Source organism: Littorina saxatilis, linkage group LG15, assembly GCF_037325665.1.
Source record: "Littorina saxatilis isolate snail1 linkage group LG15, US_GU_Lsax_2.0, whole genome shotgun sequence".
Classification (NCBI taxonomy): Eukaryota; Metazoa; Mollusca; class Gastropoda; order Littorinimorpha; family Littorinidae; genus Littorina; species Littorina saxatilis.
In genome coordinates, this window is record NC_090259.1 from 37190456 (window position 1) to 37207111 (window position 16656).

Below are 16656 nucleotides of genomic sequence, written 5' to 3' on the forward strand. Positions count from 1 at the left end.
TTTGTAAAATAACGATTTCTTTTGCTGGTATTTTTACATAAAACCCGAAAAAGTATCGGAAATTTCTGGTGAATACGAACACTGGAAAGCCAGCGGCCCTTGTTTAGTTGTGCGACGGCAGAGATTGTTTAATTGCTATATCTAGCATGTTTCTTATTAGGATTTGAATTTTTCGGGTTAAATAATATTATAAGCTCACACAGACACGCACGCACTCACCGGCGCGCACAAACACACACACTCAGTGACGCGCGCGTGCGCACACACACCGTGCGGAAGCACATACACACTAACGCGCACGCACGCACAGACGCACACACACAAATACACGCACACAGTGACACACACTACACACACACACACACACACAAATACACACACACACACACACACACACACACACACACACACACACACCAAAACAGAACTTGACTGAACTCAGAACTGCAATCAATATTTCAAAATCCTGACACACTGTGAACTTGCGACGAAATAAAACCTGCCTGTAACACGCGGTACATAGAATTAGAATGGATGAATTTTATTTTTCGACAACAAACAATACACATCAATCATCAAACGAAACCATCTTTTTTTCTGTTTTCACGTAATCTATATAATACCTTCTATAAGAGTTCATACAAACGACCAAAGCAAGCAAACAAGCACGGACATAATTATGCATTCGATCAAATAAGCAAGCAGACGACTAATCAGTATATTCTTATGTTACAGTACCCAGCAAAATACAGTGCCTGTCTCTTCGTCAATAACATGACAAAGTAGCTTGGTGGTATTCCTTGATCCCTTCCGCGACAAATGAGCTTGTGCGGCTGACAATGACATGCCTGTCTACTATGAAAGAAAAGTCATCATAATGATTTAGTGTGTGTGTGTGTGTGTGTGTGTGACAAATCAATGGAGCTTTACTCCACTGTTATATATAGCAGGCCGCGTGACGCCCTATTTTCTCCGCCCAGAAACGTCTGGGAAGCCGCTCCGGCGCAGCGTGCGCGTGCTGGGCGCGAGCCTTTACAAAACGATTTTGTGCAAGCAAGGCAAACTAATGTAATACGATTGAAGGAGTTTTTGGTGAACTGCCAGCAGGTTTGCAAGCTATGCAGTTTGTTTTTATTTTTATTTTCAAACGAGATGACTGGTTGGCAAATTCTAGCCATCCCAAGAATTAATCGAATGTTAAAGGTCAAGTTTCAAACACTTGTTTTATGATCATTACCCATCTGTTTCCCTGTTGCAGATCACATACAACGACCACTGCCACAAGTCGCAGTAGGCGTGAATACCGTTGGGATCCCGATATCAAACGGTGTTTCTGTCGTCGGGGCAGCGGCTCGGGTTTGAATTTTCCCGCTTCTGAACTTTCACAATGGCGTCGTCAGCTCCGCGCAGACAGACGACCGGCTCGGAGCCGACTGAAAACCCACGCCTTATAACCAGGGCAGACTCCTCAGACCTGAACCCGAGAAACGTAACGATGAAAAAGAAATTCACAGAGCAGAGCTTCTCGGATCAGGAATCACAAGCAGGAACAACATCCGGGGATCGACAGCGACAGGCTTACGTCCCAGCCGGTGACACTGGTGAAAGTGTCGCTGGTGAAGTAAAAGAAGTGAAACGGGTGAAGAACCTTATGTCCGATTTGGAACTAATGTAGTGCGTGCCAGAACAGTGGGTAAAATTGAAAAACAGTGTCCCAAATTAATTTTGTTCGTCAGTGACAGTCCACCATTTTGGTTATGTCTCTTGTCCATGCAAATAAAGTTTATGGAATGAATCGAATTTCAAAGTTTTCATTAGGCGATTCTGCCTCAGTTTTAACACACGATTGTAGGCTCTGTTCGTAAAGTTTGATACCTTGCAACAGCTACCTTGAATTTGGGACACCGTTCTTGAATTTTACCCTAAGTGCACACTTGTCACCTTGGACACCAAAGACTGTCTGAGGGTGAGCGAGGGCTTGAAAAATCTGCTTTGCTGAACTCAGAGGTAAGGGGGCCCGGGTAGCTCAAATTGTAGTGCACAGCAGGGCCAGACTAGGCTAAGTGGAGGGGGGGAGGGGGGTTGCCAGTGGTGGTTCAGGGGGATGGGGGGGGTCAGGGGGCTTTGCCCCCTGAAGCTGATGGGTAGGTCATATTCTGAGATAGGCAAATGGTCGCTCCTTGCATGAAACGGCATAAAATAAACAATAATAAAAAATGTTTTAAATAAGTGAGGTACATGTTTAGACTAGGGGGGGGGGGGTGCGCAACCCCAATAACCCCCCCCCCTAGCTCTACACACACACACGCACAGACAGACACACACACACACATACATACACCACGACCCTCGTCTCGATTCCCCCTCTATGTTACAACATTTAGTCAAAACTTGACTAAATGTAAAAATTAGCTCGGTGCTCAAGGCCGACAACCTCTGCAGCGCGGCTTTTGTAACAAGGGGGACTACTGCGTAACTCTGTCTCATAGTCTGGATCACCACCAGGTGATTGGCGTGGGATACATCGAAGGAGCCAATCTCAACGATATGTGGTGTTAAGCCCTCAACAAAAAGTATAAAACCGACAGCTGTCGAACACTGAGGCGCTTATAGTAGGACAATTAATCAAACTGTCTTGAATATATTGAATTTGAGGGCTGAAGCAATATGTTCTTGGTTGTGAAACTATCATATTAGTGCAATATAATTTTTTTTTTTAATAAAAGCAATTTTTAATTAACATTTGTTCAGTATGCGTTCTTCTTCTGACAGGACTTTGATGTGATGTAAAGGATTCAATAAATGAGAAACTGAAAGCGGTCTGCATGGGGTCCAAGGCTAAGCAGACTTAATCCCCCTGTATAGAGCGGGAGCAAACATCTAAAGCACTGGTCATGAACTTAATGTTGACTGGTGAAATGTTTCTGTGAATATAATTTTCCCAATCAGGATTATTTGTACATGTTATGATGTATGTACAGATTCCAGTATGAATGTGTGCATGTGTGTCTGTGTTTAAAAGGTTCCTGCATTCAAACAGGTTGAAAGAGTATCACACACACATAACACACACAAATAACACAGATACACACACAGAGATAACACACACAGAGTTGAAGAAGAGCAGCTTTCTGGATTTCTTTAATAGTGAGATACATACACTTGTACTGTATCTCACTTATGATTCTCATCTTCATAGGATACTGTACATACCTCGGGAATGGGTGCCAAACAGGAAAAAGGAAAATTTACACATGATCATCAAAACCGTCCATATGGAAAAAACAAAAGCAATCCAAACACACCATAAACCCACAATTGGTTCTTAAGTTTGGTTTAAAGTATAGCACAGTGGTAACTGGCACAAGTCGCAGATGTCCTGAATACAAAATGACACCATTAGGACCCGCAAAAAGTGTCACTGCATAGCAGGTGGCCTCACATGAAAGGCATGTTTAGATTATAAAGGGACAACAGATGTCCTTTCTTGGGAGACGCCCTCTCATCAGAGGTAGGTACACTACCACTGTACAGCAATTGTTAAAACCATGTCAAGAGGGGGAATTAATACACAGCTGTGTTGTCCACTTTACAAAAAACAAATTCCTGGTACACATGGTTTGCATTCCTCTTTGCTACTTACATGTTGACACTTGCATACATGACTGAAACAATTCAAAACAAATCCCAATGTAGAGGAGATGTACATGTACATGCACACTCATGACAAATCTGGACCAAGATATTAAAATCTGAAGGGACATGAACAGTTGAGACTTGTCACTAATGGCAAAAACCATGACACTACCGTACTTTCCGGGTCATAAGGCGCGACTTTTTTCCTCGAGTTCGACCCCTGCGTCTTGTATAACGAAGCGCCTAATCCTGTATGAAATACGAAAAAAATCAAAGAGACCGCTTGAGTACCAGTCAAACAACTTGTGATAATGCATGTTTCAGCTACTAGGTACTGCCCTGCCTTTGATCTGGCCGCACACACAGATTTCCACTCTGTTAAACTCGGTCACTGACCCCGGTGCAGGAAGTGTTTCCTCTCTCAGATATGACAGGGGAACCACCTCTCATAGCAAAAACTGGGTCAAGTCTATAAACAAGGCCACCCAGCTATCACAATGCCTTTGATCTGGCCGCACACACAGAGCACACATATTTTCACTCAGTTAAAGTCGGTCACTGACCGGTCACTGACCCCGGTGCAGGAAGTGTTTCCTCTCTCAGATCATGACAGATGACAGGGGAACCACCTCTCATGGCAAAAACTGGGTCATTTTGGTGCGCCCTATCGGCCCCCTGCGTCCAATGGGTGACTGGATTACAATTTTTTTTAAAAAGAAGGGGGTGCGTCTTGTATAACGAAGCGCCTTGTCACCCGGAAAGTACGGTACATAACCCCACTTTAAGCAAACACATTTTCCCGAGATATAGATAAACTGTTGATATTGAAACTCAAGCAGTTCTTTTCTCCTCGTTCACCTCTCACACTCGGAGATTAGTTCTCAAGAGGATTCAAGGATTCAATTCACAAATTGAACCACAAAACGAATTCTACATATTTTCGGACTAGACTATGGCTTCAAGTTTATAATGTTATGGCTTATAAATGTACTCAGCTGTTTTTTCTACATGCCTTAGACAAGCACACAACATTAACAATAGTTAGGAACATGACTATGCATGCTAAAACCATAAAAAATGCTAACACAAATATGCACATGCACACTTTCTCTCTCTCTCTCCCTGTCTTACACACACACACACACACACACACACACACACACACACACACACACACACACACACAGTAACACACACTAAAAAATCATGATTCACAATACACCCTTTCGGAGTCTCAGGCGAGAGTCCGCGCATTGCATGCTGGGATTGCAAATTGTACCAAAGACGAGGTCTTCAGAAGAGGTACATTGCCGATTGCGTTCAAGTTTTCCCTCGTAAGCTCTTATCTCTTTGATATTTCTGTGGTTTTTGTCCCACGATAGTTTCATGATTTAAGCGGAATGGATCTCGAGTGTGTTTGGTACAACGGAGCGCCCCCTGCCGCCAAAAATGTGACTAGCCGCGCATGCGCACTCGAAACTTCGAAGGGGTGTATTTAATACTACATATCTCAAGTGCATACACACATCACGCATAAGCCACATACTTTCAATATCACAGATCAATACTGATAATGCTAATGGATAAATTAACAGTTCTTATTGTACATGATGAAAGCAGTTTCAATTTAAAAACTGTGACAACATTCCTTCAGCATTCTTGCAGATGATCTTTGAAAATAACTCTGTCAGGTTTATATAGGTTGTGGAAGAAATTCTCGCCCTTGAAAACACTTGGGCAAACAAACCCACATGATAGTGAAATCATGGGAACAACCAAAATCCCAATGAAAATGACGTTTTCTGCACTGTTGGCTTAATTTTACGCTTTTGGCATTTGGAAGTATACACATCAGAGCTGACAAATCATTTTCATTTCATTTTCATTTTCATTACTTTATTGTCCCATCGCTGGGAAATTCGGGTCGCTTCCTCCCAGTGGAAAGCTAGCAGCAACGGAGTCGCGCTACCCAGGTGTCTGCGTGTTTAGGTGTATTCAGCCACCTGCACTTATGGCAGAATGACCAAGGTCTTTTACGTGCCATTGTGATGACACGGGGGTGGGACATGGCTTCCGTCTCTGGGTCTGCACATAAAGTTGACCCATGTCCGTCCCGGCCCGAATTCATTGCGGATGTGATCGCATCCCTCAGTGCACAGATGGCCGACCACATAGATTCCACATGGTGGGTGTATTGTAATTACAGTGCACAGATGGCCGACCACATAGATTCCACATGGTGGGTGTATTGTAATTACAGTGCACAGATGGCCGACCACATAGATTCCACATGGTGGGTGTACTGTAATTACAGTGCACAGATGGCCGACCACATACATTCCACATGGTGGGTGTATTGTAATTACAGTGCACAGATGGCCGACCACATACATTCCACATGGTGGGTGTATTGTAATTACAGTGCACAGATGGCAGACCACATAGATTCCACATGGTGGGTGTATTGTAATTACAGTGCACAGATGGCCGACCACATAGATTCCACATGGTGGGTGTATTGTAATTACAGTGCACAGATGGCCGACCACATAGATTCCACATGGTGGGTGTATTGTAATTACAGTGCACAGATGGCAGACCACATAGATTCCACATGGTGGGTGTATTGTAATTACAGTGCACAGATGGCCGACCACATAGATTCCACATGGTGGGTGTATTGTAATTACAGTGCACAGATGGCCGACCACATAGATTCCACATGGTGGGTGTATTGTAATTACAGTGCACAGATGGCCGACCACATAGATTCCACATGGTGGGTGTATTGTAATTACAGTCAAACCTGGCCTGGTTTGTTTGTTTGTTTATTTGTTGCTTAACGTCCAGCCGACTACGCAGAGCCATATCAGGACGAGGAAGGGGGGAATGAAGGGGGCCACTTGTCAAGCGATTCCTGTTTACAAATGCACTAACCCATTACTTGTGTCCCAGCAGGCTTTAGTAAAACTAAATTAATACCTACTGGAAGATTACCAGTTTCCAGTATGTTAAAATAGGCTTAACCTATCTACTGCTGGACTTACATCAGAACACTAACAGATTAAACTATACATGAATCGCGAGACAAGCGGCAAGAGAAGAGATTTTTGGAAAAAATACAGGTGAATGAGCAAGAAGGCAGAAAAAAGAAAAGAATTCATGAAGAAAAAGAGAGCATGACAGAAAAGAGGAACCAAAAATCTACCTAACAGCAAACTAGAAAGCTCCTGCGGTTCCAAAAACAGGAGGGGCCTTTAATTTCATAACCGCAGTGCCCCACTGCGGGAACCTGGCCTGGTGACCACCTCTTGATAACGACCACCTGCACATTACGACCACCCCAAAGAAACCTCGACAAGGTTATTTCCTAGTATATAAATCCCCTTTCCATAACAAGTAGCTGTCTGTATTGACCAATTTTAATGGGTCCCTTTAGTGGTCGTTATAAACAGGTTCAACTGTGTAATGTTTTTCAGTTGCATTTCAGTAACTCCAGTTACATTCTTACTGAAAATGAAAATATTTGTGCGCATTTAAAAATGATTTCACAACAATCTTCAAAGAAAGCCGCTCACAACAGCAGAATAATTAGTCATCATCCCAAACAAAAGCACCTCACTTTCAGGTATATTCCGACACTCTCTCTTAATTTCCAGAACATTCACTCTGTTCCACTTGCCCTCAAACCTAAATAGTAAATCACAGTTTACATAGATTGTTTACAATCAGTCACAAAGCCACTAGCTCTCGTCCTTTAAATGTAAAAAGTTTTGCAACATGAATATTCACTGAATTGTCATACATGTTCCAAACAATCCATGAATTCCCTCTTTGCTGTTGTATCTTGCTGTCGCTTTCACACACACACACACACACACACACACACACACACACACACACACACACACACACACACCCTTAAAAGATGACACATACATCCTTTTCACCGCCAGACATATTGCCTGTGCATATCATTGACTTGTCAAACACCTTCATAAAATTCACAACGATCCCTGTTTCATGTTTTTCGCTTTTTCTTTGTTTTCCTTTCGTAACACCATATTAAAAAGTCTCTGAGCGCATGCCTTGACAGCTGTCAGTGGGGTCGGCCAACAAGGGATTCAGAATTGTACCGCCTGCGGTTCTGTCGATTTGGGCGCATCAACTCCTGAATATGCTGGACGATCAAGTCGATGGCGACTGAAAATAATCAGCATAGAAAGTTTGCATAACTAGGAGGTAAATGAATTATAGTTCGAAGAAAGATGTCAACATTCAGGCAACTGCTATAGCTTCATGTGAAATCGCAGTAAATTCTGATGCTTTTTTTTCTATGGATTCCCCTAAAGTAACCTCATTGAACAAACAAACAAACTAAAATATGTTTCTGTAAATTTTGTACTAGCTATTACATCAATCTACCTCACACAAAAGCTCAATGTTAATTAAGTGATACTTCACTTTCAACAAAAGACAGAGGCCATTCCTTTTCAATCCTCACATGGGACTTCAAACTGAGGCTAGCTGACTATTTTATAGGCAGATCAATAACAAGAACTAGTCACCAGAGATCTAAGTGCAGACAGAAGGACTACAAACAAACAAACAGAGTAAAACCTATACAACCCTGCAATATACGGGGGAGTAAAAATCATAAGCCAAAAATAAGACAAATAATCAAGATGTAGCCAAGCATACCTGTGTTGTCTGCTCCTCTGGGGATGATGACATCTGCATACTTTTTGGTCTGTTGAACAAGAAATGCACATGTAAGAAAAAAAATACTTGGCCTGGAAACAACCATACAAAGAAACACTCAGAGTCCCATGGCAGCAACACAAGCCTACTTTAACTTAGTACACACAAAGACAATTAACACAAATCCTGTACATCAGTCTCGCAAACTATTACCCCACATGTTCTATTCTGGACGATAGTTGATACACCATCAGCTTCTTATCATTCATTAACAGCTGCCACTCAGTTTTGAAAAAAATAACTATGAAATCAGAAGATTACCCTTGCACTGACAATAGCAGTTCATGTTCATATGCGCACGCAGATCTAAGCATCACCACAAAGGCCCACAACCTTTGCTTCCACAGCATTTGGCCTTGGAAAGCTATTTCTGGACAGACAACTCACCGGCAAACAGAATTCTTCAAAAGCAGGTTTGACGAGACTGGTGTACTGATGAAGGATTTTCTCTAGGTCACGACCTCTCTCCTTGATGTCTCTCAGCACTGCACAAACACAATCACGCCCTGGGTTATTCTTGTGTTGGAAAACACTGCGGTGTATATGGCCAAAAATGTCTCAACATGCAAATCTGTTAAACACACACAACCAAACCATCTACCAACTTCTTACACACACACACACACACACACACACACACCCAAACACACACACACACACACACACACACACACAAGAAACACACACCCAAACCATTTAGCAATTCTTTCAAAACCCAAACCATTTACCAACATCTTCCAAATGTGTAAACTCACACAAACACACCATTTACCAACTTTGTCCACATGTACATGCACACTCCCAAACAATGTGCCGGCACCCACTTCTACCACACCGAAACCAACTTCTTCCACATGCTACACACTACGTACCTCTGCGGGACAGACGCGTGTCCGGGTCGGTGTCAACGAAGAGCTTCATGTGGAACATGTCGCGCAGCTCGGGGAAGTAGAAGACGAGGATCCCCTCCAGCAGGACGACGTCGGCGGGGTACAGGACCTGTCCTGTGTCCTCCCTGCATTGCACAGAACATGCTCTGTGTGGTGCAGTCATTACCACAGAGGAGAAGAAAAAGCAAAAAGCCACACGCTTGATGAATGGATGAAAATGGCGGGTGACGTGGTTAATGGGGAGGCAAGGCAAACGCTCAGTACAGTTGAACCTGTCTTAGCGACCACCTCCTGATAAAGACCACCTGCCCACAACGACCGCCCCAAAGGATTCCTGATGAGTTGTATTCTATATGATTGGATAACAGTTTGCTAACAGTTTTGGACGGTCCCTTGGGTGGTCGTCATAGACGGGTTCAACTGCACAACACTGACTTTGCTAATACAGGGATGAAAGCTGAGAATATCTATATGTATTCAAAATCAGAAAAAGTAGCTTTGAAAATGACAACTTTGTTCTAACTTCTATTCAGATTATATATTTCTAAACATTTTTGATATTTTGCATTTGTGTAAATTCAGGAAATCTGTCAGGACGTAAGCATTTAAATCAGCAATTCCTGGTTTCCTAATGAGAACGTTCAGGACGTAAGCATTTAAATCAGCAATTCCTGGTTTCCTAATGAGAACGTTCATCCCTGTTACTGTTAGTATAAAAATCAAGTTTTCAGATCATTTTTTTGACTATATATATATATGCAGAAACAGCTGAAACTATTTCAGAAATAAAGTTAACCATCCCTATTTGTACGAAAAAAGAAAGCGGGAAAAATAATAGAAAATTATACCAAAGCATTCAAAACAAACTTGATAAAACTGCGAAATTCCTTCTGATATCTGTTCAGAATTCACAATTCAGAAAACTGCTAAATGTATTATAACCTATAGAAGACCCTTACATCACAGTAAACCCATAATTTGAACAACACACAACATTAACAACCATACACCCTCTCTCCCGTAACTTGTGTGAGAAAAAATTTGCCAGATATATACATGGATTTTTATTTACACTATGTATTGTACAACAAACAAATATATGCATAATACTATTTTTAGTTAAAGTCTTTCTGTTTTTCATTTTCAGTCTTCTGCTGCGAGAACAGCTTTTGACCTTTTTGAATAAAATCAAAGTGCTCAGCTAAACTTAACGCCAAATTGGCAAAAAGCAAATTAACGGAAAAATAAAAAAAATCTTCCTACAATTAGCGATAAATTACTGCAATAAAATACATTCTAAGCTGTCTACAATAAATGTTAAAAACATTCTGTGATAAAAGACACAAATAAAATGATAATTGACAAAACATGATTCAGCTATTCGCAAAACTAACTAGTGATTCAATGAGAGTATTTACACAAAAGGAGAGTACTTGAAACAAAGTATTCAGAAAAGCAGCAGTTTCTATCTCTACAATTCTTTTTTAAAAAATTTTTTTTACAAAACACACTCACACAAAAATTCACAAAAAACAGAAACAGGGAAAAAGGAGATGAACATCAGTAAAATGTGTTTAAGCTAGGGGCAGGTATGGTGTGCTTTCACGGAAGTGTCATTTGGAAAACAATGAGCAAATCACCACAAGAGCTCAGACAGGACAGTTACTGGATACACTGACAAGCAAACATGATTAAAAGGAAGTTTCCTTTGCAATTATTCACAAATTCTAATTAATAATGATAAAGGAAGCAAGCAAAAAATCACTCATGTGAACATGATGATGTTTGTGCTAGGTCACATCATGGAATGGTTCCAGGCATGAATTCATTCTGATTGTTGCAAAACATCAAAATACTTACTTCAGTCAAAAGACCTGCTGTCAATCTGTATAATGTACTACATAAACCATTACTCAATCAATTATTCCTATTTGCCACTGATAGTCTATGATGAAGGACGTCAATTTAGGTAGAATTTTAATTAAATGGATATTTATGGGGGATAGGGTACAGAATCTTGATACGAAAAGTCTGCAGAATATAATCAAACATAAAATAACACTGCACTAAAACTTATGAGTACTTTTCCTGAATTACCTTTTATCAACAATGATAATAATGTTCCTGTTATATTTGAACAATACATTCTTTCACATCTGAACCATCATGTTAAAGGCACACTCCTTCCTTTCCAACTCACCACAGCAAGCAGTCACGGTGTTGATGTTTGGAAGGATGGTCTTAGATCTATATGAGATAGTGAGTCGAACACACACACAAGAAGGAGTGTGCGTTTAACCATCACAGATATGTCCAGGATTTTACACGGAACGAGAGCATCCACCCACTGGGTGCGTTCTGTGCAAGGAGGGATTTATTGTACTGAATAAATTTTGCAAATTGACACTGGTGTCAGTTATGAAATTAATTCAATCAGAAATTCCCACACCTCACACAAAGCCCAGTGGATTTTTGCCATGAGTTTAACTTTCAGTTGAAGGATGCTCTTTTTCCATGGATGTGAAAGCCTTGACAGGTCCGTGGCGGTGGACATGATCAAGTAAGCGGGAATGACAGCACCTTTTTAACCAACATGTAGTCTACAACAAAAAGTCATCAGGACCTCAGCAGCTTTTATGAAAACGTCGGCCGATTGAAGTATTCTATCTCGTAAAATAGTACAGTAGAACCCTCGTTTAAAGACTCCATCCTTTTCAAGAGCCTCTTTTCTCAGACTTTTTGTTCCTAGCCGAACCCCCATTTTACTTTTTTTGTGGTCTTAAAAGGGGGATTCCACTACAGGCAAATCCAGCTAACTCACAAACGGTTAAGTCAAAAATTCGCTTAGCACACAAAGAAATTCTGGTCCGGAATTATCCCTCTTTATCTATGTGTACAAAGTACCCTGAGCTCGAAATGGGATTTCTCTCACGTAAGTCGAAAGACGGATAGCACACAACAGACAGTCAGTCCCAAAGACAAAGTTTACTCTATATTTACTACAGCAACTCGAAACACGAAACTTGGCGTCTCACACTAGCGCATTGTGTAACCTTATTCCCTTCTTCTCAACACGGACGCCACACCGACTGGTCAGTCGGCACGCAATAAAGTATGAACTGAAGTTAGGAGGGGGCGAGGAGTAAGGAGGGGGCGAGGAGTAAGGAGAATTATCCAACTCCAAGAAAACATTCTGAAAAAGGTGGGGAAGTGGTGACAAGGCAGTGAACGCACTCACCATGCACTGACATCATACGAAAGCAGCCACACAAACACAGCACAGAGGCAGAGGCAGGTGTGCAGATGCTTTGTGAGAATAAGCGTTGAAAACCAGTTTGAATTAAAAAAAAAAAAACCAGCAGATAGAGCCGCATGTCATAATCATTCTTCTTGTCTGGCTTTATTGACTGCATGCCGATCTTGTGGCAGTGACTTTTCACTCTTCAGTCGGACTGTACACAAACCGCTCTCACTCTCCCTCACTGACTACCCTAAGCCCTGACAACTGATCCTTGGAAATTGTTTGGAAGAGTACACCTCTCTATTTCTCTCCAATGCTCTTCCTGCTGACTTCAGTGACACCGGACACCCCACTGAGTTTAGCCAGCTACCCCCCCCCTCCCCCTCTCTCTCTCTCTCTCTCTCCCCCCAGCCATGTACTGTTTGGTGCTGTGGCCAGAGAGGTGTCACCGGCTAATTGAGGCCAGCTGCACTGTTCACTCAGAGCAAAACTAGTTGACTGTGTCTAACTTTTGACAAAGCAACACAACTGAAGGGTTCACAGATTAGGTAACCGACTCACTGGTCAAGGCTGCAGGGAAACAAGAGTATCTTGTCAATGAAAGAGGTTACACACAGATACGCGATGCTGAGAACGGTGGCCGATTTTTCACTCTCTTTCTCGGAGGGCCTTCATCATTGCAGGGACTGCTGTAAAGAAATGCTTGCTCAGAAACTAACTCTTTTTGCATTGAAACATGCACCAGAACTGGTGGACACCATCGACAATGTCAAACATGAAATCGAAGCAGTTTGCTTGAGGAAACGGTCGTCAGCAACTCAAACTTCTCTGTTTTCTTTTTTTAAGAAAATCTGAGGTGACTTTCTTTGTGGCCCCGCCCCCTCCCTCTGTAAGGACCCCCCTCCATAAGGACCGATTTTTGTCAACATTTTCAAGGTCGCTAGAGAGGGGTTCCACTGTACTATGACCAAGTCGAAATTTCGGATAGGACACAATAACAATTCGGTCCCTTCAATTTCGTCTTATCCGGATTTGCCTGTATACCACAGCAGTGTTGTTCTCAGGCCTGGGTCTTCAGTCATTGATGCATACTTTTCTGACCCCTGGCCGGTCGACCTTCCGATACTTTTGACATATATAATATATATATAGGAGCTCTTCTACCTACAAATTTTTTCGTAGCCAGGACATTTTGACCGACATGTATATTTTGAGTCCAGGTCCACCGGAGGACCTATTCTCCTCTTAGTCTCGTAACAACACTGCTACAGTAAGGCCAAAGGAGTAGGATACTTCGATCGACTAGTGCTCCTGTGATCAGGACTACCATGACAAATTTGAGTATCCCAGGTTGAAAGGAACGTCCCTTATTAAGTTATTTTAAGATCTCAAGACTTTTACCATCCAACGGCAACGCCTACAAACAAAATTTCTTTTAACTCCCACGGCTAACATTTCTTCAAACAGGACCTGAAAAGCACCACATGTATACCTTGACAATATCCCAACAAAACTGAACCATAACTGTTACAACCTGTACCACATACACCATTGGGAGCTCAGCTAACCTCTTATGTGTGACGTAATCATATGTTGGTATTTCCACTGTCTTGTTGGCAGCGATGTCTTGCATTGTCTTGTACATCAGGTTTGTGTCAAAAGCATCTGAAATGTGAAAAGCAACCATGACCTTGAATACAGTGAGCAATACACGCTGCAACTTCTTGCAGATAAGCACTGCCACAGGCACATTTGTACAAATGTCATCATCATGGAATGGCAACATTAACATGAATTGTCTTCACTAAATCAGTAAGTCAACACAGGGGTGGAAAGAAACACACACACACACCAAACATTACAACTCTACACAGGACAAACAAAACCCACACTGTAGTGAAATACATTTTAAAACCTTGCATAATGTCCTGGTAAGGCCAAACAAAAATATGTTGGTTTAGGGTAACCCGACCGACCCTATTTTTCCCGCCGACCCTAAAACTTTTTTTTCTTTCTGAAAAAACAAAAAACAAACCTCTGGCACATTGTGCGAACCATACTGAGACTAAAAATAAAAAAATTAAAATAAAAAAAAAGTCGACCCACGGGCGCAGTGGCGTGGTGGTAAGACGTCGGCCTCCTAATCGGGAGGTCGTGAGTTTGAATCCCGGTCGCAGCCGCCCGGTGGGTTAAAAGTGGAGATTTTTCCGATCTCCCAGGTCAACTTATGTGCAGACCTGCTAGTGACATAACCCCCTTCGTGTGTATACACGCAAGCACAAGACCAAGTGCGCACGGAAAAGATCCTGTAATCCATGTCAGAGTTCGGTGGGTTATAGAAACACAAAAATACCCAGCATGCCTCCCCCGAAATCGGCGTATGCTGCCTGAATCAGTGAATGGCGGGGTAAAAACGGTCATACACGTACAAATCCACTTGTGCTAAAAACATGAGTGAACGTGGGAGTCTAAAGCCCATGAACGAAGAAGAAGAAGAAGTATGCATGTTTCAGGTGGTTATCATAGGTGGTTATCACAGGTGGTTATCACAGGTGGTTATCACAGGTGGTTATCCATAACTTGTGCTTTCCATTCAACTAGATCCCTTCATTTTATAATCATTTTTGTTTACATCTTCAAGCCAGGTTGCAGCTCCGATGTTTCACTTTCACATTCATAGTACAAATACTATTATTACTACTTCTACTAAAACTACTGAGTACTACTTATAGTTCTTGTATCAAATTGAAGTATGCGCTTTCCAGCCAGATTCAGTTGCAAACCTGGATGGTCAAAGTTGAAATTTCCACGGATGGCTCGCTGATGTTCTTCAGGGTTCAAGTTGCGGTAGAAGGCGTCCTGGCTGATGATGCACACTTGACGTGAACGACTTTCAACTGCTGCTTGACCCAACTGTTCCATGATTTTTGCGCACACTGAAGTCTGCACGTGAAAACAACCAGAACAAATTAAGTCACAAAAGCAGTCAAGGTATGAAGTCTGGAAATGTCTTCACCTCCCCTAGCCATTTATAGCAGTTGAGATGGTACCTACTGGTGTAACCGAGTGCCAAAACACAACAATCACCTTTGGAGGTGAAGTCCAATCAAACAGGATTGAGAATTTTGTTTTGGTTACGCTAAGGAAACCAAGAACATACAGTGAGACAGACCCCATCACAAACAGAACTCTACAATCCACAAGTCTCTAGCCAGCGAGCTATAAATAACTCGCACTCAAAGGCCAACAACTCTGCAGAGCCTGCTATGAAGGGCGACGGTAGTCTTCCTGTCACACTGGTATAGTGCATAGACCATTTGGTCTATGTATAGTGGTAGTGTTAGTGTTGCTGTTACCACTGATTTGTAAATTTTATGCAAGTTCAAACATTGCTTGCAAAGAATGATCTTACCAGACGCAGCAACAGAAGCTATTGATGAAACATGTCACACTCGGTTGGAATATCAATTAGTTTCAAAGAGTACAGATCTCAGCATAAATTTCTTTCCATAATATTATTATAGAGAAAAGATCGTCTGCAACAATTAAGAGGCCAAGGGTAAACAAACGCGTATTTCGAATGGGCTGAGACGTGCAATCTTGGTACAGATTGCACAAGCTCTAACAATTCTTTCATATAGATCTACCTTTCCCGATGCTGTTCCTCCTGCAACGCCGATTAAAAACGGTCGCGGGACATTTTCCAAGCCGTTCAAACGTGGGCTTTCTCGTCCAACTTGGTGAGAATGCGCCATCTTTGTTGCTGGATGTCGCAATAGTATTAGGCGACGAGAAGTACTAAACAAGAACCCTGTAGCCCTATAGCAGATTAGGAGCATAATAAATCGTTCAGGTAACCCGCAAAACTGCCCGTTAACAGTTGGCACGTGTTTCTGATATTACATCAGATTCACTATGTTTCCGTATACCCTTGTTTTCGGTATGTCGTTATACGGTTTCATTTCTGCTATCAACAGAGATTGCAAATAAAATCTTCTCGGCATTCTGAATGCAATATATAAATATTAGGAATACCAGCATATTTTTGAAAGACATTTTTTTTATGGGAAAGGTGTGCATGTGTATCTGGCCTCGGGTGAAAAATTCTAGCCGGAAAAGGTTGGACAT

At 42.0% G+C, this 16656-nt stretch overlaps 1 protein-coding gene and 1 long non-coding RNA gene across 3 annotated transcripts in view; one reads left to right on the forward strand and one right to left on the reverse strand.

Annotated features, from left to right (window-relative positions):
* The window catches only part of LOC138949244 (uncharacterized), a 28288-nt gene extending 25339 nt beyond the window's left edge, over positions 1-2949 (forward strand). The window contains exon 2 of the long non-coding RNA XR_011450207.1: positions 1259-2949. This is a non-coding gene — a long non-coding RNA (uncharacterized lncRNA). The remainder of the gene's footprint in view (positions 1-1258) is intronic.
* A 176-nt stretch (positions 2950-3125) lies between these two features.
* LOC138949240 (uridine-cytidine kinase 2-B-like) lies at positions 3126-16407 on the reverse strand. 2 transcript variants are annotated; one of them, XM_070321018.1, is made up of 9 exons: positions 16176-16407; positions 15312-15471; positions 14097-14193; positions 9270-9433; positions 8785-8882; positions 8338-8386; positions 6929-7839; positions 4266-6442; positions 3126-4079 (listed from the first exon to the last, which is right to left on the reverse strand). In XM_070321018.1, the coding sequence occupies exons 1-7, from the start codon at positions 16365-16367 to the stop codon at positions 7736-7738; spliced, it is 864 nt and encodes a 287-aa protein (XP_070177119.1). In that variant the 5' UTR covers positions 16368-16407; the 3' UTR covers positions 3126-4079; positions 4266-6442; positions 6929-7735. The 2 variants fall into 2 exon arrangements, with proteins under 2 accessions (XP_070177119.1, XP_070177120.1); XM_070321019.1 differs by having other exon boundaries at positions 9270-9412; positions 16176-16405.
* Positions 16408-16656: the final 249 nt, after the last annotated feature.

Excerpts from the sequence above, each read along its gene's own strand:
- LOC138949240 (XM_070321018.1), bottom strand. The coding sequence starts at position 16,367 with ATGCTCCTAATCTGCTATAGGGCTACAGGGTTCTTGTTTAGTACTTCT. Across the intron at positions 14,194-15,311 it reads TTTCAACTTTGACCATCCAG|ATGCTTTTGACACAAACCTG; the intron begins GTTTGCAACTGA and ends TTCACATTTCAG. Across the intron at positions 7,840-8,337 it reads CAGAGGAGCAGACAACACAG|TCGCCATCGACTTGATCGTC; the intron begins GTATGCTTGGCT and ends GATTATTTTCAG.